Raw genomic sequence first — 22,025 nt, 5'->3', positions numbered from 1 at the left:
ATGTATTAGTATTAGCAATTGCCGGCATTTATTATGGAGCACGTACTCTCTGCCAGGCCCCACGCACAGCACTGGGGTTTCATCTTCCCGGCAGCCCCAGGGTCTACGACTGTTGCCAGCACTTTAAGGAAGAGGTGGCTGAGGCTCAGTGAGGCTGAGCAGCTTGCTCAAGGTCGCACCGCTGGAAAGGACTGGAATTCAAAGCCCGGTTTATGAGCCCAGAGTCTAAGCTACAGCCCTCCACTCCCCACAGCCCCACTGCCCAGAATAAGGGGATAAACCTGGAGGGCCAGCAGAGGTGTGGGCGGCACTGAGGGGGACAGAGGGACATGCCTGTCCTCCACTACCTAAAGAGCCACTTGTATTTCCGTATGTAATCAGCCATGAAGTCCTAAGTGAGCAGACTCACGTCCCCCATCCCTGTCACACGGGCAATTGGGGCCCTCAGAGCATGAACGTATGATGAGTGAGGCTCAGCACAGCTCCATAGCCGCCTGACTCTTCAAAACCAGGCCCAGCAAAGGGGTTTCCTTTTGGAAAATCTGGGTCAGGTGTACCTCAGCGGGTGGGGTCAGGCAGGAGGGGCTGCCCCTTCTAGGCCAGCTCATAGGATGTCCTTCCTTCGTCATCCAGAGCAAGTCCCATTCAGCCAGCCTCCTCCAAATACACTGCCATCCTCAGAGCAAGCTGACCCTGTCCTGTTGTCCCACCTGGGCTGCAGACAGACAGGGAACTGCCCTGTGCCTTCAGTAAGCTGTGGCCTTGTCTATGGACAGAAGGGCTGAAATGAGCCTTCAAAGCCCCTCATCAGACCAGGATTCCATGCATCTAGGAAAGATTTATTAGTCAGCTATTGCTATGATTATACCACATAACAAACTGTCCCAAAATTCCATGGCACAAAGCAATGTACATATACTTCTCATGAGACTGTCGGGTGTCTGGGGTTTGGCTGTTCTGGACTGTGCTTGGCTGGCTGGACTCCAAGCTGCTGGTTGGGTCCTGGTCTGTCTGTGTTTCTCACATCCTCTTTGGACCAGGTCTGCTTGAGGCTTGTTCTTCTCAGGGTGAGGAGGCCCAGCTGGGCAAGTGCCTTGAAAGCCTCTGTATGTTTGCAAAAATCAAACAGGGAACTTTGCTGGATTCAAATTAGCTGAAGCAAGTCCCATGGCCAAGTGCCCAATCAGGAGGTAGGGAAATATACCCCACCCACCATCAGTCCATGGCAGGGTGTGGCTGCGTCCTACCACTGCAGGGCCACGGAAAATGGAGACTAATAATTCTGTCTACCACACAGCAGGAGAGTGGTCCAGAGTCAAAACTGAAAGGGCCTAAGGGGTTACAGGCACAGAAACTGAGGCCCAGGGAGGAGACAGGGTATGCCCACATCATCCAGCAAGGGCTGGGCAGAGCTGTGTGGAGAGCACATGCTCAGGGCCCGAGATCAGTCCTGCCTCACAGCCCTGCATCACCTTCACCTCAGGAACTTCGGTGAGGCCCAGGCCCTGGGAGGAGCATGCCTGGGGAAGCAAGGGACCCAGCCTCATACCCTTAGTCTGCACTTGTGTCCCCTGGTGAGAGGGAGGTGGGCTGGGGCTGCTGGCAGTGAGCCACCGCAATCCCCTGACCTTCCTAACAGGCAGAGACATGGCCATCTAAGTTTTTCTAACTTCTGTCCCATCTGCCCACCCTGGCTGCACCTGCCCTGCCTGGAGGACAGCAGAGGGGCCCTCTTCTCCCCACTCAGCATCTCCCACTCACCCCTGCCCTTTCAGCTCCTTTCCTTGACTCCTTCCTTACCTCCTCCACCTTCCAGACAGCTGACAGCAGATCCTAAGAACCACAGAATCTCATGGTTGGAAGGTCATCCAGGCCAACCCTCTGCCTGTGCAGGAGCCTCTGTGCAGCATCCCTAATGGAGACCACCAGCCTCAGGTGGCTGGGATCCTCTCAGGGACCGGGAGCTCACCAGCCCCACAAGGCCGCCCCTTCTATTGCTTGTGCTTGGCAGCTCTGACCCCAAGAAATTACCAATTCTTTTTCAGTTCCCAGTCTGCTTCCCCCCAAATTCTATTCACTAATTTTAGTTCAAACAGTATTTAGGGAAAACTTACTGTATGTCAGCTGGGACTGGGAATACAGAAATGAGAGTCACTGTCACATGCTCAAGGGGCCACAGACCATAGAGGAGAGAGACAAGGGTTCAAGGTGACAGGTGCTCAGGTAGGGGAACTGTGGCTCTCCTGGGGAGGCCACCTAACAGCCCTGGGGCAGTAGACAGATCTCCTCCCCAGGACAGCTTGCAACTGCTTGCATGCTAGTCAAGCCTGGGTTTGAATTCCCGATCTGTCACCTAGTAGCTGTGACCTTGGGCATAGCTAGGCTGCAGCACCCTTCTGTATAAAATCGGGACAATGGATACATGCTCTCATGGGAGAATGGAAGGTGGAGTACGGAAAGCCCTTGGCACATGGAAGAGCTCCGTGACTGGTATTGTTGTTATTGTTGTTAATTATGCAGCCCAACACGGAATTAGCAGTTAGCACATCTGTGCTCATGAAGTTGAAACTTTTAACTTCTGGGTGGGACTTTATACTTGTCCGCAAGTTGGAGTGAGCACAGAACTGTCGGGGATGTGACTCTGTTCCCAGCCTTGTCACTTCCTCTGAAATGAGGACTGAGTTGCTCAGGAACAAGACCCAGCTGTGACCATCCAGATCCCAGAAGGTTCGAGCATATCTTTAGCAGAAACCGGGGAGCGGGTGGGCCTTAGCACTGAAAAGGATATCAACTGCTCTAGTGCAGCCTCTTCCGGAATCTGAGGGCTATAGGGAAACTCAGAAATGTCCTGTTAAATGCCCCATCTGATGCTTGGAATCAGGGTAAGGACGGGAAGATGTGACACGGAAGCCCACCTCCCGCTGCGGCCCTCCCAACAGACATCACTCACCTGTTCTGGCTCTTCTTTCCCCCTGAGCGTGGACTCCGATCCAGAGCCATCCTCAGCTCACTGCATGGCATGTATAGCATTGCTTTATAGTAGCCCAAACAGGCTTCCTAGAGGAGCTGGGATTTCTGGGTATTTTGAAATGGTGGGTGAACCACAGTAAGCAGAAGCAGAGAGAGCATGTTCCACGTGTGGAGTTTGGGGGTGTCTGGAGAGGGCCGTGCTCAGCTGTGCATGTGGGCTGGGAGAAAAGCCTCCTCCCCCGCCCACCTGCCCACTCCTGCCCTCCCAGGAGGTGCCTGGGTAAGGCCAGAGGAGGGTGTGTGTGTGTGTGAGGAGACCAGATGACCGGAGTGGAGTGGCTGGGGATGGGAGGCGGATGGAGCTGAGAGCAGCTGTGAGCACAAAGGGCCGTCGCGGGCAGTGCCCATCAGGGGTCTCTGTCCCTCCACCTCTGGATGCTGGCGCTAGGCCCACCAGCCAGGTTGCTGAGATAACATAAGCTCTGGAAAGTAATTGCAGCACTTGCTCCTCACATGTGTCAGCCCCTCGGAGTGGCAGCATCACCCACCTCCCCTGCTTTTACCCTGCTGTCTTGAGTGTATGTGGTGTGTGCTTGGGAAGAGGGCAGGGGGGCAAGGCCAGGCACCACCTCCTGGTTTCACTCCCCTGCTCAAGAACACTAGTGGCACCGCATCGCACATGGCATAATTGGCAAACTTTTAAAGGCATAGGAGCTATTATTCATGTAAAAGGCCTATGTGAAAATGTGTGCCTACGAAGACTGCTCAGGATCCCTGAGGACCCTCCCCTCTTAGGGCTGGGGACCCTTCCATAGAACCCCAGGCTCCAAGGGATACAGTCTGAAAGAAAACCCCTGGGATGGAATACCGACTCTTTCTCCTGGCATTAGAAGCCCTTTGCCACCTGGCACCCCCTGCCCAACCAGTCCCAGCCTCCCTGTTCCATGCCACTCAGGCCAAAGCTGCCTTTAATCCCTGGCCCCACGTGCCACCCCGTTCTCTCCCCCTAAAAGGCCCCAGTGCCCCACCTATGGCCCATCACACCCAGGCAGTTGTTGAATCTCCACCCATTCTTCAAGACCCGACTACTCAAATCACTCCTCTTTCAGCATCTCTCGTGTAGGCATCTGGCTCTTCTCAGAACACCCAGGGAGCTCTGTGCGGCTGCAAAGCCCTGCAGCACTTCCTACCTTTTAGCGTGGTTATTTATGTACTTGTCTGGTCTCCCTGGTAGCCGGCAAATTCCTTAAAGGCAGAAACTATCTTCTTTACCTCCGTCTCCCTGACAATTCCCAGCAGGGTCTTGAGCAGAGAAGGGGCTGAATAAATATTTATTTGTTGAATAGCTCTACTGAGTGTTGGGTACAGGCTCTGCTATTGTACCAGGCTGCATGGTGAAAGGTCCAGTCCCAGCCCTCAGCAAGGCTTCCGTCTAAGAGAAAGCAAAACCTGTAAATTGAGAGGGGCAGCACAGAGAGGGAAGTTCAGAATGACAGATAGAAGCAGCTCAGAAGTCAGTGCCTAACCCGTCCTTGGGGGTGGTCAAGGAAGTCTTCATAGAGGAGGTGAAACCTGGGAGAAGTCAAAGGGCAGTGACACCTACCAGGAGGAGTATGTGGGAACAGCACAGCAGGCAGAGGGAACAGCGTGGGGAAAGGCACAGAAGGCAGAAAGAGCGTGGCTGGAGTGGCCCAGACCCAGGTGTGTGGGTTGGGGAGGGGGAGGATGCAACTCAGGAGCAGGTGGGGCAGATAATGCCGGACACTGTGGGAAGAAGGGAACGCTCCTGGGAATGCTGGCCTGGGAGCAGGAAGAGAAGCATCCCTCAGGGAACAGGAATGCACTGCAAGGAGGCGGAGTGGTACATGGGGCAGGAGGGAGCTGGGAGCCCTTTGGCAGCGTTCTTCTTTCTGAACCTCAGTCTTCCCATCTGTAAAGTGGGTAGTTTGAACCAGACTCTTGAAGACCCCTGTCTAGTGCTGAGTCCGAAATGCCAGTGGAGCATCAGCTGGACAACTGTCGATCAGTGTGGTGACAAGGGAAACCAGGTGCAGTAGGGTGGTTAGGGCAGGGCAAGGCTGGTAGGGAGGGCTCTGTGGGAAGCACTCTGCATGGATTCTTGTACCTACTCTTCACAACACCCGTGTGTAGGTAGGTGTTGTTAGCCCCATTTTGTGGAGCAGGAAATGATCCTCTGAGTGTCTCCCCAGCTGGCAGGCAGATCTCCTCTTGCAGGGGCTCCCATCCCCTACATGGGAAACTGCCCAGGCCCCATAGCCCCTCAGCCCTGCCCCTCAGCCCGGCAGGCCAGAGAGAGGAGGGAGGGTTAGCCTCCTTCCTGGGGCGACCGTTATGCCAGGTTGCCCAGGACTGAGGCACTGTCAGTATTAAATCCGAGACCTGAGCAAACCAAGACAAGCTGGTCACACAACTCATGGCACAGGTGGTGCATTCCCACAGGTACTCATTCCCAGAGGTGGCAAGTCCCCAAGTTTGCCCACCCCCAATGCACACAAGCATTCCAGGCTGGATGCCAGCTCTGGCAGGGGGCTTGCCTTCCCAACACCCAGTTCTCAAGGCTCCCTATGACCCGGCCCCCGAGGACTCTAGCAAAAAAGCTAGACTGTTTATAACTCAGTCAGGGAAACCAAGCCAAGCCTCAAAGACTTAGGTGGGCTGCAGCTCCTCGTCCAGGCCCGGCTGCCTAGGCAGGCTGGGAACACGCTCTGCTCCTTAGCGGGTCTCTTCACTCTCTCCTGCCCAGTCAGAAACGACCTGATCAGGGCCTTGGCTCCCAGCACCCTGCTGTGCAGCCCCAGCGGACGCCCCACCCCATCCCATCAGCGGTCAGGAATCTGAGTTCCAAACCGAGCTCTGCCTCTAAGCCTCTGGGACCTCAAGCCAGTATCTTCCTGTCTCTGGGTCTCAGTTTAAAAGGGGGATTGGAAGAAGGCTCACCTCTCAGGATTTTGTCAAAACATCAGAAATGCTTCGCATGAAAGAGCACCGTGGACCAGCGAGAAAGCCCTGCTCCGTGATCATGCCCACCTCCAGCACAAGTCTAGGAACACAGTTCAGCTGATCAGACACCTGGTCCCCAACTTTCAGGCTCCAGTGCTCTCAGGCAATGTGCCCTGGGCCAGGGGAATCAGGAGGGCCAATGGGGCCTAGCCCCAGCTGTGTGTCCTTGGGCAAGCCTCTTAACCTCTCTGAGCTTTGGTTCCTTCATTGGCAAAAAACCGGATGCTATTTGTAGGGTTACAGAGAGGATGGCACGACACTGAGCCCAGTGCCTAGATTCCATAAGCAGCCTCTGAATGTGGGCTGGGCCCCCACTGGCCCGCCCTACACCTCTGGGGCCCTTGCTGTTTGCTGCATAATGACTGGAGGGGTGATGTGGTTCACTTGCTCCCCCCAGAGCCTCCCCTCGCAAGGCCCAGCTCTAAACCCACCCCACCCACCACAAGTGCACACTCGAGCACTCTCAAACACACACACATTCTTTTTCTGTTGTTTGTGGCTAATTGTTTATTAGGAGATGCAGGCGGCTGCGCCAGTGGGAAGGCTCAGCTTGCTCCGCTATAATTAGGATAATGCACATTAGTCATTTAGTGCAACTCCGAGAGCAGCCGTCCCGGCGCTCCCCTCCCCCACCGCTCCTGCGGCAGCTCCCGGGCCTGCTGCGCCGCCTGCCCAGCTCCCGGGACTCCCTCTCTCCGCGTCTCTCTCTCCCTCCTCTGGTTGCTTCCTCTCCGTCCTCTCTTTCTCTCCCTCCCGCTCCGCTCTTCTTTCCTGGCTCTAGCTTTCTCCCTCCTTTTCTCAGCACTCCCTACTCCCAGCCTCCTCAGTCTTGACTTATTTCTGCTTTTTCCTCTCCCTCCACAGCCCCTCCCTCGGAGCCTGGACCAGCGCTCGGGTAGGGAGGGCGGCAGAGGAGGTCAAGCCTGGTTTCCAGCCCTGGGGTGGGGATGGGGGGCAGTTCTCACACTTCTGACAACCGAGGGAGCGCCTGGGTGTCTCCCTCAGGCCTGCCCCTTGGAGGGTGCCCGCCTTGCTGCCCACCCCCTTCCCTGCCCTCCCCCTTTCCTGCCCCAGGACCCTAGCATTTGTTAGCCCAAGAACTGGACCAGGTCTCTACCAGCAAAGGCAGGCCTTTGTCCCCCAAACCCTGAGCACATCAGTGTGACTCCATTGCCCCAGTACCCCATTCACTCCTAAAATCCAGGAATCCAGGAGCTGGGGTTTGGAGGTGAATATGGGGGCTACCGCAGGGCTGTCTGGAGCCCTCCACCTCACAGGGCCTGGGTTGGGCCGGAGGAGGCGGGTAGAAGGGAGTATCCATTAGCCCACCAGGAACAAGGAGCTATTCTAACAGTTTCCTTTTGTCCTGAATCCCAGAGCCACTGGCAGACTCCAGGCCTGGCCACAAATGAAACCCCTGACCCCTCTTCCTCCAGTCCTGAGCCCCATCCCAGCCCTTTCCAATCCAAAAGGGACCTTTCATTGGCCCATTACAGCTAGGCAGACTGAGTTCTAGGGCCAAGGGTTTCCCTGGCCCTGATATTGTTGCTAGGCACCCCTCCAGGTTTTCAGAAATAGATAAAAGAGCTGTTCCCTATGTAGTGAGAAATGCTCACCTAAAAATAGAAGGCCTCCTTGTCCTCATAAACCAGTTCGGGCTTCTGGTCCCCATCCTGATATCACACATGCAGACAGATTAACAGACAGACGCGTGCTCACAACTCACGAGGGCAGACTCACGGAGCAGGCACGGGTGGGAGAGGCCAGGGTCACTGTGCATCTGGAAGGGCAGGGCTCTGACCCAAAGCTGGCACCACCCCTCTCCTGGGCTTCTTCCTCACCTCTCCCGGGAACCCTGCCTCCATGCTCAGCCCAGGGACACCCCCAGCCCAGGAGCACCATCCACACTCATACCTCTTGAGGTTCCTGCCACCATCACCCCCTCACCCTCCTCCACTGTCATGGACCCCAAGGCGCTGCACCCCAGTGCCATGTGCAGCTTAGAACGCCCGTGAGAGCAGAGGCTGGAAGGGAAGGCAGTAACACTGGCCCCGCCAGTCTCTCAGGGCCAGGAAGCCTTTCCTGTCTCCCTTGGGATTGCTGCCCTCTGGTGAGGCTCCACGGCTGACGAGAAGGTGCCCGTGGGACTAGCAGGGAGCCAGGAAGCGAGAGCCATGATTCCCATGGGTCTCCAGTCTACGTCGCTGTGTGCCGGAGTGGGGCTTCCCTCCCAGGGCCTCAGGTAGCCTCCCAGGTACCTGGACTAGGTGGGCAGTCCCACTATGCAGGGGCTGGCTCAGCAGCAGCTCCTTGGGGGCTGCAGCTGCCTGGCCTTTCCAAGCCCTGGCCCTCCTAGGGACCCTCAGGAAGCACTCTTAGCCCCCAGGTTAGCTGAGTTGTTTCCACTGTCATTTGCCAATACAGTGAATATCCTTTCCTCCTCTATTCCCCAACCTGCGGCTCTGATTTCCTCCCTTATTCTTGAAATAAGAGATCACAGCTGAGCAGGAGTGGCCAGGTCAGGACGGCTGTCCCAGGTAGGTAGGGCAGGGCGTCTGCAAGAGGAAGACTGGGACAGGCATGCATGCATGTGCCAGCAAGTGTGTGTGTGTATGTGTGTGTGTGTGTGTGAGCAGTCACACCTCCCAGAGCCACCCCCATTGTTCTTTCATTCATTCGTGACTCTGTGCTGGGTGCCAGGGCTAAAGAAAGCCACAGGGTCCCTGCCCTTAGTGGCCAGCAAGTCAACCACCAGTCGAGGCATGAGAAGACTGGGGTTGGGTCCGTAGTTGGGGGCAGTCACTAGGTTTCAGAGGGTCTCTAGGCCCTGACTCGAGGCTGTGTGGGGATCCATTTAATGATGATGATAACGCCAAATAACAGCTAACATTCAAAGAGGGCTAACTGTGTGCCAGGCATTTGGTTCAAGTGTTTTGCAGGTAATCTTGTAATATCTGCATTTCCTTTTCAAAGCAACCCAGTGAAAGGGGCTGCGATCACCCTATTTTGCAGTTTAGGAAATTGATGCAGAAGGATGCTAAGCTGCTTGCCCAAGGTCACACAGCTAATAAATGGCGCAGCCGACTGATGGGAGCCTTCCCTGCCCTCAGCTTCCTCATCTATAAAATGTGGGATAGGGACCCTGCCTTCCCTTCACCTAAGAGAGAGTTCCCAGGCAGATGGCAGGAAATGACACGGTTAACCAAGAGCTTCTGGGAGTGAGCAGGCAGGAGGGGCTTTAGGGCAGATGGAGGAGAGGTGTCCCTCCCTCCTGCTGGTCCCTCCCCCAGCTTACTTATTCCAACTGTGTTCCAGCCAGGTGGGGGTGACCACAGCATCAGGAAGCTGCCTCCCCAGAATTTACAGCCTCCCAGGAGGTGAGCAAGAGCTGCCTGGGGACTCTGGGCTACAGGATGCTTCAGTTCCCCCCACCCACCACCCCCATATACACCGGCCGCCAGTCCTCCTCCCAGCCCAGCCCAGCCCAGGCACACAGGGGTCGTCCGTGTTAGGGACACAGGAGCCAGAGAAAAGGGAAGCCTCCAGGTTGACGGGGGAGACACAGCCCTGCCCGAGGGAGCTGCTCAGGGAAGGGGCAGAGCACGGAGGAAGAAGGAGGTGCAGGGGGGCTCAGGGTTGGGGTGGACAGCTCTGTCAGGCTCCAGGCCTCACGGAGGCACCCATTCCCCTGCTGCACTCCTCCTTCCCAGGGTGGAGAGCCCCCGCTGCACAGTAAGCACCTGGCTTGGTGAGCAGGGCGGGGGCTGGGCTTTAGCCCCTGCTGCTCCCCGGCTCAACATCATAGGGCAGCATCCAAACTGTGAAGCAGTCACAGAGGCCCTGTCCTAGCAGGCAGGGGAGGGCAATGTTTGGGCCCACTGGCCCCCGTCCACCCCTAGGCCGCCCATGTGGCACGCAGAGAGGGACTAGCCTCTTCTCCACGATAAGGAAACTGAGACCCTGGGAAGGGCAGAGACTGCCCAAGGCCACACAGCAGGTCACGGCAGAGCCTCTTGGACCGGATGCCAGGACCCCCAACCAGGACCCCCAACAACTACCACTCTTTCCAGCCTCGGGGCGGCCTTTGAGGTCCTCGAGACATTCTGCTTCATGGGACTGTCATGTCTATGCCTGTCCTCTTTAACTCAGACATTGAAAGAGGACCTGCTATGAGCTAAGCAATGCATCAAGTGCTAGAGAAAAGCAGGTCAGCCCTTACCTCCTGTCAGAATTAAATAACCAATTAGTATTGAATGAGTGAACACTGACTGTGTACCAGGGTCTAACAATTTGCTTATTTGGTCATGAGAATTCTATGATGTACCTTCTACTAGCCTCCTTTTATAGTAGTGGAAATCTAGGCTCAGAGAGGTTCAGGAACTTGCCCAAGGTCAGAGCTGGGATTTGAATGTGAGTTTGTGTGGCTCCCAACCACACAGGTTCTTTTGTCCTTTCTTTTTTTATTATTATTACTCTTGGAATAACTTCAAATATTTTACTTCATTTTTAATGGCATTTATTGTTTTCTTTCTAATTTTACCAGCAATACATGTTCCTTGCAGGCAACCGGAAAAATACATAAAGGCATAAAGTAAAAATACAACAATCACCCATAATCCCCATCCCCCAGAGATAACCACCATTAGCATTTTGATGCATTTTTGCCCAGTGTCTACATATTTTTATATAAAATTGGTATCATGCCGTGTAGCCAGTTTTGCATCCTGCTTGTTTAGCTCAAACTACTTTGTGAGCGTTTTCCTATCTGAGTATATATATTTTTTGAAAATGTGATCTATAATGGCTGCATACATCAGTTCATAGGCATTGCTTTTATTTAACCATACCCTGCTTTTACACATTAGGTTGTTTCTAATTTTTTACTAATAAACATAACATTGCTGTGAATATCTTTTTACATAAATCTTTGAGCCTATTTCTGCTTATTGGATTCCCACAGAGGGAGTTACGGGGGCAGGGAGCATGAACAGTTCCAAGAAAGCTTTCTCAAGACATAGGTTTTTCCCACTTCAGCAGCCTGATATATTGGTTGATAATTCCCTGTTTTGCTGATGGAGAAATAGGGCCCCAGAGATCAGAAATGAAATGATCACCCTAGGTCAGATCCACCCACTGGCCAAGGGAGAGCAGGACTGGACCCCAGGCATCATCCTCCCAGTCAGAGCCCTCTTCCACACACCCTCCATGGAGACCTCCCTCCCCTGCAGCTCTCCCGGGCCAGGGGCGGGACGTTTCCCCATCGCCACACCCCTCCTGTGAGCCTGGAGGCCTGGGCTACAAGGGATCAGAAGGCATGCCCATCTCCAGCCCCTTGGTCATGGACCACACGGCCCCTAGGATCCTCACCACCTGCATCACCCCTGTTCCTCGCTCCCTCTCATTCTTTCATTCAATCATTCACGCATGGATGTGGCACCCGTGTGCTAGGACTGCTCTAGGCTCTGGGGACTTATTCACTATCAGCATCGCCATTTATGCCACGTGAGACACAATCCCTTCAGTGTCGCCAAACCCTTCCTGCTTCACACTAAGTTTTCCAAACTTCCTTGATAACAACACCTGGGAGGCTAGATAACTGTTCCGATTGCTAGGTCTCTCCCCTGGAAATTCTGATAGTGTAAGCTGGGCCTAGCCCGAGATTCTTTCCAATAATGTTTCTTTGCTTGCTTTGGGTGTTTCTCACATTCACGCAAGTTTAGGAGGGAATGCTGAAGGATCCCCAAGCACTGACAGTTGGTGTGGCCCTTACACACACACGTGCACACACACATGCACAGGTGAGCGGGCCAAGCCCTCGCACAGCACAGCCCAGCACCCTCAGGCCCTGCTGGTATGCCCTGCTGTGCCCCTCAGCGTCGAACTCACCAAAGCTAATGACAGTCTTTTTTTTCTGATTTGCAAGCGATTAGTTTTAATTTGGGGACAATTAGAGGTAGAAGCAGGAGGCATCTGATTTTGATTAGAAGCAGGGAAATGGCCAGAGGCGCCCCCATCCCCAGCCTGCCTGGCCCTAGCCTCCATGTTGTAGATTAATTTATACATTCAATTCGTGGGGTGGGGGACGGCATGGGCTTCTGTGCCTGGGGAGGAGGTGGAAAGGTTGTCTGGGGGTGGCCAGAGGCCCCTGCTGTGCTCCCAGACACTTAGGGCCAGCCTGAGAGGAAGAGAGAGGGCCTTTGTCCAGCCACTGACCCTGAGCAGGTGTCTCAAGCCTCATGAGAGGGTAGAATTGATAATGTTCAAGCACCTACTGTGTGCCACACCTTGCAGTGGGCAGAGCTGGTCCAGATCCAGTGTCTGCCCATACCCCAGTGCACCTGGAAAGGCGAAAGCCTAAACAAGTGCATGCCTTCCGGTTTGGGACACAGCTGAGAGACCTCTGCCCAGGTGAAGGGGCACGTGGGAGTGTTCACGGAAGTGACTGATGGGACAGTTCATTGGTAATTCGCATCTCACATTCACACCGGGGCCAAGCTCTGGATCAGCCAGAGCCAGGGCAGGGCAGAGCACAGCAGCAGCAAAACGCCCCCCAGTGGTGGCAGCGCCGTCAGGGAAGGCTTCCAGGAAGAGGAAATGCCTGGACTGGGCATGGGAGGGGGACGGACACCCCATCCCACCCCCTGTGCTAGTCTTTCTTCTCTTGGGTGCTGGTGTGTCCCATGTCCTTCCTCGGGGCCTGTGATGCCTCTATTGACGCCTTAGTCTCTTTCTGGATCTAGAAGGGAAGAATGAAGGCTGCCACTTCTCAGCTGAGTATGGCCCCAAAGTGGCCCATCAAGGGTCCCTGGGGCAGGGCAGGTTCAGTGCCCAAGCTAGTAGGAGAGATTTGGGGGCAGGGGGGAGCTCAGGCCAATTCCATCTATAGACACTCCATCTTTGGTTACCAAGCTGTGAAGACTGGATGTGCCTTCCGGGGTTGAAGAAGGAGCCACCTCAGCTCTGCTGGGAAGGGTCACATGCTAGGCGTAGTCTGGGAGAGGGACCGGGAATGCTATTGTTAAACCCAGGTACACAAGCTGCATCATCAAGTCTGTCTTCCTCCCCTGATGTGGTGTCTCCACACCTTCCTGGAGAAACTAAGGTGTGAGGAGCAGAACTAGCTGATCCCCATGTATTCGTTAGCTCGGCTGCCACAGCAAAGCACCACAGACAGGGTGCTGAACAACAGAACCTTACTTCTCAGCCACGGAGGCTGGAAGGCCGGGGTCCAGGTGTCGGCAAGGTTGGTCTCCTCTGGGCCTGGCCTGCCTGGGCTCTGCGATCCTGCCCTGCCCCACATGCCTTCCTTCGGGGAACCTTCCAGCAGCTTTTCCTTCCCAAGCCCTTGCCCGGCTCCATGACATCTGGAGGTCAGAGCTCCGTGCTGAGATGCAGGCCAGTGTGCACACAAGCACACACGTCCATGTGCACACACACACAGTCACACAGTGTCCCTGAAAGTGATCTGCTGGCCACGCCTCTGGTCTCACCTTCCCCCCTCCAGCCCCTGCCAAAGCAAAATGCTTCCAGGGCCTCGCCCACCTCTCTGGGAAACCGAGGCCCAGAGAGGTCAAGCAGCTTCCTTTAGGCTCCAGAGTGGGAGGGCAGAGATTAGTGCCGGGGTCACAGGGACCCCCCCACCCTCCCCCCAACACACACACCACTCTGCCATAGAGGAGGCCTTGGCTCCAGAGGAGAGAACAATTCATGGTGGTGATGGGAGGGTACTGCTCATGACGATGATGTCAGTGCATTGTCGTCGTACCCTAACTTCTCTGGCTGCCCTTTCTGAAAGCAGCCTGTTTTAGTACAGGTTTAATACTTCCCCCTGCAGAAGTCCTGCAGGGCTGCTGAGAATGGTATGGGCCTGCAGCCAGGGCCAGGGACCCTCCCCTCAGTGGCTGTCCAGTCTCCTGGCTGCTTCACTGAGGGGTACTCAAACCCCACATGGCATCCCAGTCCCAACTGGGCAGCTCGCTCAGGAATTCCATTCATTCAACAAAAATCTACAGATGGTGGGAGGTGCATGCAAACACCTTCTCTCCAACCCCTTCTTCCACTGAGTATGCTGCCCAACTCATGGCCCTGCCCCCAGTGTGCCTCCCAGGGGTCCAGATGGTCAGTCATGACGTTGGGACAGTGAGAGGCTCAAAGGGGACTAAGTGCCACTTAGCAGCCTCTGGGTTCTCCTGGGGGTGCTAAGTGAGGCAGGGGTGCACCCCCCTACCTTGTCCACCCCAGACTGGATGGTGAGCATGTACAGCTCGCTGACCACAGCTGCCCTTCTCCAACCAAGGAGGACAGGCATAGTGGCCCCTCCCCATCTTGACCCAGGACCCAGGCCACATGCAACAGTGCCCCCCTCCTCCCCTTGGTCTTTCAGTTACACTCAACACCCCTGTAAGGGGGCTGATGTCACCACCTCAATTTTAAGGGTGAAAACTGAGGCCCAAAATGGGAAGCAACTCATCCAGTGAGTATGACAGGGAGAAGACTTGAATTTGAGTCCCGAAGCCTGTCTGTTTGCCTGCTTCCTGCTGCTTCCAAAGCACTGGCTGGCTCTGGGGCTCTGGCTCAGGCTGGTATCCTGGACTCCCACATGCATGACTTGGGGCCAGCCTCTCCCCGGGTGGCAGGGACTCCAGGGTAACTTTGGGGCAGGGATGCCAGCCGCCATCTCTCCATGGATTTTCCCGTCCTCATCTTGGATTTGGCGGCCCACCTCCAGCCCCCTCTGGGTGACTGGCATACCCTGCAGGGCTGCAGAGCATCAGGTGGGGTGGCGGTCTGGAAACTGAGCTCTCCTGGGAATGGAGGAAGCAGTCTGGTGGTTATGGCATGGGCTGCCCAGAGGACCGGGGACTAGTGGTTTCCCAGCTGGCCCTAAGGGCTGCTCAGAAGGAGTCTTAAGGAGGTGCAGTGAGACCAGGCGTCATTTCTCTTAGAACACCTGACCCCAAGGGCCTTCGTGTGCCCCAAACCCACTGTCTTATTCCTTTGAATGAGGAAATTTGATCACAGGTTTAGAAAATAAACACCATAACTTCAAGAACAGGGAATTTTTAGTTCATTGCTTGTGAGGAATTGGGTGTAAATGTTCACAGAACATCAAGGTTTCATTGATGGTAGTAAAATGATAAATGAGCATAAACTGCAAGGAATCACTGTAACACTGATTAGGAATCTCCTCCTTGGGACACAGGCCTCTAAGAGCCACTCAATGTAGATCAACCGTGATTTGTTGAAGGCTTGCTCAGTGCAAAGCCTCATAGATAACTAAGTCCCATGCAAGGCAAGATGAGAGGGCCTCTCAGAGGAACATCCCAGGAGTTGAAGTCACATATGGAGGGCTTCTTGGAGGAGGTGGCTTTGCGCTGGACCTTAGAGGAAGATTCAGAGTTAGATATGGGCAGATAGGAAAGGAGAAAAATGGACTCAAAGGACACAACATGAGCAAAAGAGGAGAGATAAGGTAGCATCAACAAGCGCTAAAGCCAGAAGTTGTCTAGTTATGCTGGTGGCAAGGGCTTGGGAAGAGGAGTCCTGGGGAAAGGGAGCCTGGAACCCCATTGCAGAGGGCCCTGAATGCGATGCTCAGGCACAAGGTGAGATGCATATTATTTTGTAAGCAGAAAGGAGAGATCCTTTAATAATACTTACGTATATTTGCATCGTTACACATTTTATAGAGCGCTCTCTTCTTTGATTCTCAAAAACAAAACAAACGACAATCCATCATCCAGCAAGACCAGCATTACTATTATTACCCTTATTTTAAAGGTGAGGAATGTGACTCAGGAAGATCCAGAACTCTAACTCCCACATCTTGGTCCTTCCTATCCCTTGGCAATGTCCAGGAGGTGTTGAGCTGGGACTGAGAAATAATCACTGTGGCTGCTATGTAGGGGAGGGATGAGATGGAGAGAGGGGAGACCAAGTCAGGTGGTATTACATTGTGATAGCGGCAATGGAGTGAGGCCAGAATGGGGCCAGGGGCCTGGAGAAGGAGGACGGGGGCAGCCCAGGACATACCATCAAGTCAAGAGGTGGAATTATGAGAATTTGGTGGATCCTGTGGGGAGGGGACAAGAGAAGTCAAACCCAAGGTCCCCATTTGGGTTTGGGAGGCTAAGCATCAAATTCCCTGTTTATATAGTACACAGCAAGAGAGAGTAGGGGAAATAAGGGATCTGTGGGGGCGCTGCACCATCTGAGGCAGCTGGATCAGTAAAGGACTTGGGTTTGAGAGTCAGGGCGCCCCAGGTTTGAACGCCACTGCTGGCCCCTCTTGCTCATGTGACTTGGATAAGTTACTTAATTCTGCACCTTTATCTGTAAGTAGTTATTGATAGAAAACTGGTTGGATCAATGGACAGTATAATACCTAGCTCAAAGGATCTATCTGAGGATCAAATAAGCTAATGGCTGTTGAGTGGCAAGCACAGTGATAATGGTAAGAGTTAGCATTCCTCAGTGCCACACTCCATTCTCAGCCCTTTATGCACACTATGCTGTAAGTCCTCATGGTGGCACTTGGAGGCAGATACAATTTTTATACTCATTTCACAGATGAGGATGCCATGGGATAAAACCCCTTTAAAGCTTCACAACGCTTTGTGCTGATGTTAGCTTTGCCCCTACGTTGCAAATAAAGAAATGCAGTGGCCGTGGGAGGGCAGTTCACACACCGGCACTGGTGGAGCAAGGCTTGGTGGCCAGACATCCTGGCCCCAGGGCCCACCAAGGATGGAGGACCAGGCTGAGCACTGCCTAACTTGGAGTGGAGGGCCTTCTGCGAGGGTGAGAGGCTGGGTGTCCTGGGGTCCCAGCACAGCCTCTCCTGCCACTCTGTCTGACCACTTTTATCTGTCCATCCCCAGCCTCCAGCCGCTCCCACCCAGCCAGCCCCAGCCCGCCAGGGCCGCAGGCCAGCCCAGTGCTGCCAGTCAGCTACCGCCTGTCCCACACGCGACTGGCCTTCTTCCTGCGGGAGGCGCGGCCCCCTCCGCTGGTGGTCACCAATGGCTCCCTGCAGCGCTCCGAGCCCTTCGTGGTGTTCCAGACCAAGGAGCTGCCTGTCCTCAACGTCTCCCTGGGGCCCTTCAGCACTAGCCAGGTGGTGGCCCGGGAGCTCCTGCAGCCGTCCAGCACCCTGGACATCCCCGAGCGCCTGACAGTCAACTGGAAGGTGCGGGCCTTCATTGTCCGCGCCCGCGTACCCGCCTCACAGCCTGTGGCCCAGGTGCTGTTCTACGTGGCCGGCCGGGACTGGGACGACTTCGGCGTCACAGAGCGGCTGCCCTGTGTCCGCCTGCATGCCTTCCGGGATGCCCGGGAGGTCAAGAGCTCCTGCCGCCTTAGCGGGGGCCTGGCCACCTGTCTCGTGCAGGCTGAGCTGCCCCTGACCTGGTTTGGGCCCCCCGCCCCAGCAGCACCACCCGCCACCCGCCGCAAGTCCCCGGACGGGCTGGAGCCCGAGGCGGTGGGGGAGAGTCAGCAGGCTGAGCTCTACTACACTCTCCATGCCCCGGATGCATCGGGAGGCTGCGGGGGCACCCACCGGGGGGCCGGGCAGGGTGTGGGCGCCCGGGCCGAGAGCCCTACTCAGCATCCCCTGCTGCGCATTGGGAGCATCAGCCTGTTCCGCCCGCCGGCCAGGACGACGCTGCAGGAGCACAGGCTGGACAGCAACCTGATGATCCGCCTGCCGGACCGGCCCCTCAAACCAGGGGAAGTGCTCAGCATCCTGCTCTACCTGGCGCCCAACTCCTCCTCGCCGTCCAGCCCCAGCGTGCAGCATTTCACGCTCAGGTATGCCCTGCTGGCCTGTGGTAGGTAGGGGTTTGCCCAGACCTGCCAGCACAACATCCTAATTCCAGCTCTTCCATTCAGCACTTGAGCAACCTCAGGAAGACGCCTTACCTCTCTGAGCCTCAGTTGTTCTCATCTGCCTATGGCAACAAAAATTTCTGCCCCTACCTCTGTATCTCGCAGAAGCAGTGTCATGATAAAGGAGAAATACTCGTTTTCCCAGGCATGGATATCCAGAATGATAGAATTGGGGCTGGAAGGGCTCTTAGACATTAGCTGGTTCCACTCTCCCATTTTACAGGTTTGGAGACCAAGGCCAAAGGGCAGAAACAGGTGTTACACCCCAGGTTGAACAGCAGTGTGTCTGTGTGTCAGGACGTTTGCCCAATTCTGGAGTTAGAAGAAAAATTTTCAGGAGTCTCAGCTCTTTCTATACCCGGAGCAGGATATAATCCACAAATTCAGAAATGCCTTTAATTAGACCATATCCCCACAAAATATAAGGATGTCTCACAGTAAGAATCTGTAGTTTAAGCCATGCTGGGTGATTCTAAGAACATAGGAAAGGCCCTACTAAAATGTACCTCCTACCCTAAGCACTATGCACGGGACCTCCAACTTCTTTGAGTTAAGCATTGCCCTCTCTCCTGAGTGTGCTATCATTAAGCTCAGATATTTCTAGAAAAGGTCAGAACTGATTTAATGACTGATATCTGAATGTAAACATGAGTTAAATCAGCCATCAGATATCTCAGGCTGCATTAATAGGAGTAGAACATGTAGAACTATGGAGGTGATAATTTCTCTGCTTTAGTCAGTGTTAGAGCCCAGCTAAAGTGCTGTATTTAATGTAGGACACTATTGACTTATGTGTTCAGATTGTCCAGAGGAGGGTGACTAATCCTAGTCACTAGGCTGACATGAAACTATAGTAAAAAGTAATAATTGGAAGAACTGGAAATTTTAGGCCTGGAGACAAGAAGACTCAGGGAACACCTACTCAACCCCCAGCTGTCTGAAGAACTGTTATAATTAAGATGGAGTAGAGTTGTTCATGCTTTCTTGCCCCAGAATAACCCATGACTGTTAGATTCCAGCTAAACACAGGGAAGAAGTATCTAGTCCTTAGGGGCTTTCTGAGAATGGAATGGGATATGTGCAGAAATAGTGAGTCCCCTGTCACTAAGATACACAAGTAGAGGTTAGATGAAGACTTGGCAGAGATATGGTAGAAGTATTTGCAGCTTCCACCGCAGGTCAGAAGTTTCAGCGAACATGACATCAGATTCCCCGAATTAGTCTCAAACACTGAGTCTAGGACTCAGGGTAACTTAGTCACCTGCTCATCCTACTCTTAGCCCCAGCCTAGAAGTGGTGGCCAGGTAGGCAGCCACTGGGCCCTAGGCTCACCTTCTTTCTCTTCTTTGTCCCATTTTATCCCAGGGTGAAGGCCAAAAAGGGTGTGACCCTTCTTGGCACCAAGTCACGGAGTGGCCAGTGGCATGTGACCTCGGAGCTGCTGACTGGGGCAAAGCACTCAACAGCCACAGTGGATGTGGCCTGGGCCCAGGGCACACCCCTACCCCCCTGGTGAGCTGAGGTGGCACTTCTGTCTGCCTCTTTTCAAGACCTGGGCATCCAAGGTGCTCCCGGGCTGGTCCCCGCCTCCCCTTGGCTAGTTCCAGACATCATTCCAGACTCACCACCCCTGCATTCTTCCTGAGTCCATTGCTCCTTTGAACAAACTGCTCACATTCCCATCGCCACACCTTTGACCACATGGAAAGGTGGGAGGTGGGGGGATTCTTGATGGAGGAGACCAGGCCTGCAGAAAGGCTGGAGCTTAGATTAAGGGGACTCTGGGATCCTGGCTGGCATATCTTGGGTGGCTGGAGAAGGCTCAGCGGGTCCCAGCGGGCAGGGTGCCAAGGAGGGCTGGGGTCCCAGCTGGGGGTTTCAGAACTCCTGAGCTGCTCCCAGTGAGTTCTTCTTGCCTCTGCTTCCTTCCTCCATCTGCAGGGAGGGCCAAGGGCCCCTGGAGATCCTGCAGCTAGACTTTGAGATGGAGAACTTCACCAGCCAGTCGGTCAAGCGCAGGATCATGTGGCACATTGACTACCGTGGCCACAGTGCCTTACCTGACCTGGAGCGGGCGGTCACTGAGTTGACAGTCATCCAGCGGGATGTGCAAGCCATCCTGCCCCTGGCCATGGTGAGCAGGGCAGGTGACCAGGCTGGTGGATACATGTGCCTATCATGGCTGTATTTGTGTGACAGGATGTGCATGGCTGAGTGTACATGTGTGTGTGTGAGCCAGCACCTGCATGTGTGGCTGCCTCCTGCACCCAGGTGTGCCCACGTGGAAAGGCGTATAAGTGTGCATTCATAGGAGACAGGTGGGGCTCTGTTTCTGGGGCTGGAGTAAGACAGCAGAAACTGAGGGGGCCAGAGGTAGGAGAAGTCAGCCATGGACAGGCCCCTTGGGGGGCCGGGGAGGTTTCCTAGAGGAGGTAACCTCACAGTTGAACTTTGAAGGTCCCATGGGAGGAAAGGCTCATACAGCCAGAGAAGATGAGGAGGGTGCTCCGGGCAGGGGATCGTGTGGTCAAAGGTGTGGCGATGGGAATGTGAGCAGTTTGTTCAAAGGAGCAATGAACTCAGGAAGAATGCAGGGGTGGTGAGTCTGGAATGATGTCTGGAACTAGCCAAGGGGAGGCGGGGACCAGCCCGGGAGCACCTTGGATGCCCAGGCCAATGTGTTGGACGCAACTCTGTGGGTCCTGAGGAGCCAGTAGGAGGTAAGAGTGCAGAGCAGGGACTGGGGAAGGGTTGTTTCCCAGCAGCAGCGTAAGGCAGAACCTGAAGGCCACTGCGGCAGGTGGAGCGAGCAGCGCCACTGAGGTGGTACCTGAGGCTGGTGGATGCGCCTCTCTGCACATGTGTGCAGGTGCCCCCAGGGGAAGGATGGACATCTGAGTGGCGGGGGCAGCCAGGAGCTGGGGCCTTGGCAGGCATGTCCTGCAAGAGCAGAGGCCCCCAATCACCCCTGCTCAGCAGGGCTCCACCCTCCCCACAGGACACAGAGATCATCAACACTGCCATCCTGACTGGCCGGACGGTGGCTATCCCTGTCAAGGTCATCGCTGTCGAGGTGACCGGCCTTGTGCTGGATGTCTCTGCCCTGGCGGAATGCGAGTCTGACAATGAGGACATCATCAAGGTGGGCTTCCTGGAGGTGGGGTCCCTGGGAAAGAGGCCGCAGACCTTCAAGGGAAGTGGGACCCCAAGCCAGAGAATTCTCATCACAGACAGGTCCCCTTGGTAGTCAGGAGGAGGGTAAATGGGGGGTGTGGGGCACCCCATGTCTACCCTGAGCGGGGTGAGGGAAGGCCCTGGGTACTGCTCTGCCAGTCCTGGAGGGCTCCCTGCAGGAATGTGGAAGAGACTTCTGGGCAGGCCAAGGGGAGGGGCAGCTCCCACAACTTGAACTCAATCTAAGTAAGCAAGTCATTGTGGAGCCTCCACTTGTGATGATACGGGCAAAGGCAGCAGGGCATAGGGCCCCTCAAGGATAGTCCCCAAACCCAGGTGTGGGTGACCAAGGGGAGGACATCGCCTCAGGCAGGAAGCCCCCAGCACGTGAGTCAGGCCTGGAGTGAAGGTTGTGTAAGGAAAGCCCCGCTCCAGGCGCACACGCCGAACTCCCCCAGCTCCTGAAGGCCCCTCCCAGGGACCCACGCAGACCCTGGGCCCCCACAGCCCAGCAAGCAGGACGCTGAGCTGTCCTGATGGCCCACTTTGCTGCCTCCGCAGGGGGGCCTCCAGACCCACCCCTTCCTCTGGCTTTGGATGGAGGCAGAGGGGGCAGAGCAGGAGGTGATGCAGGAAGGTGTCTGGCCCTCCTGTCTGCAGCATGGGTGACTGTCTGCCATGCCAGCCTCCAACAGGCGCCAAAATCAAATGGTTTAGGGAGCTGAGGCTTTCCCTGTTCCTGGAAATACTTCAGCTTGAAGAAGAGTGGGACGAGTGGGGCTGTGGGTGTCCTCCTCCTCCTGGCTCACTGGGGCTAGCCTGGAGAGTATGTTCTCTCTCGCGCCCCATGCTCTGCCCCATCTCCCTCTGGGTCTGGGGAGCCCAAGGCTCACCCCATCCCCTCATCCAGGAAGAATGCCCCCCAGAGTGAGCCAGACTTGATGGCTTGCTACCACACCCCCATCACCTCC

The 22,025-nt window shown here is 55.2% G+C and overlaps 1 protein-coding gene across 1 annotated transcript in view; it reads left to right on the top strand.

Annotated features, from left to right (window-relative positions):
* TMEM132E (transmembrane protein 132E) overlaps positions 1-22,025 on the top strand; it is a 54,623-nt gene that overhangs the window by 23,410 nt on the left and 9,188 nt on the right. The window contains exons 2-5 of the mRNA XM_036889814.2: positions 16,872-17,802; positions 19,246-19,392; positions 19,822-20,014; positions 20,879-21,022. Coding sequence (XP_036745709.2) covers positions 16,872-17,802; positions 19,246-19,392; positions 19,822-20,014; positions 20,879-21,022 — 1,415 coding nt within the window. The remainder of the gene's footprint in view (positions 1-16,871; positions 17,803-19,245; positions 19,393-19,821; positions 20,015-20,878; positions 21,023-22,025) is intronic.

This window comes from Manis pentadactyla, chromosome 4, assembly GCF_030020395.1.
Source record: "Manis pentadactyla isolate mManPen7 chromosome 4, mManPen7.hap1, whole genome shotgun sequence".
Lineage (NCBI taxonomy): Eukaryota > Metazoa > Chordata > Mammalia > Pholidota > Manidae > Manis > Manis pentadactyla.
The sequence above is the reverse complement of the archived record's forward strand: the minus strand, read 5'-3'. Positions and strand labels throughout refer to the sequence as shown.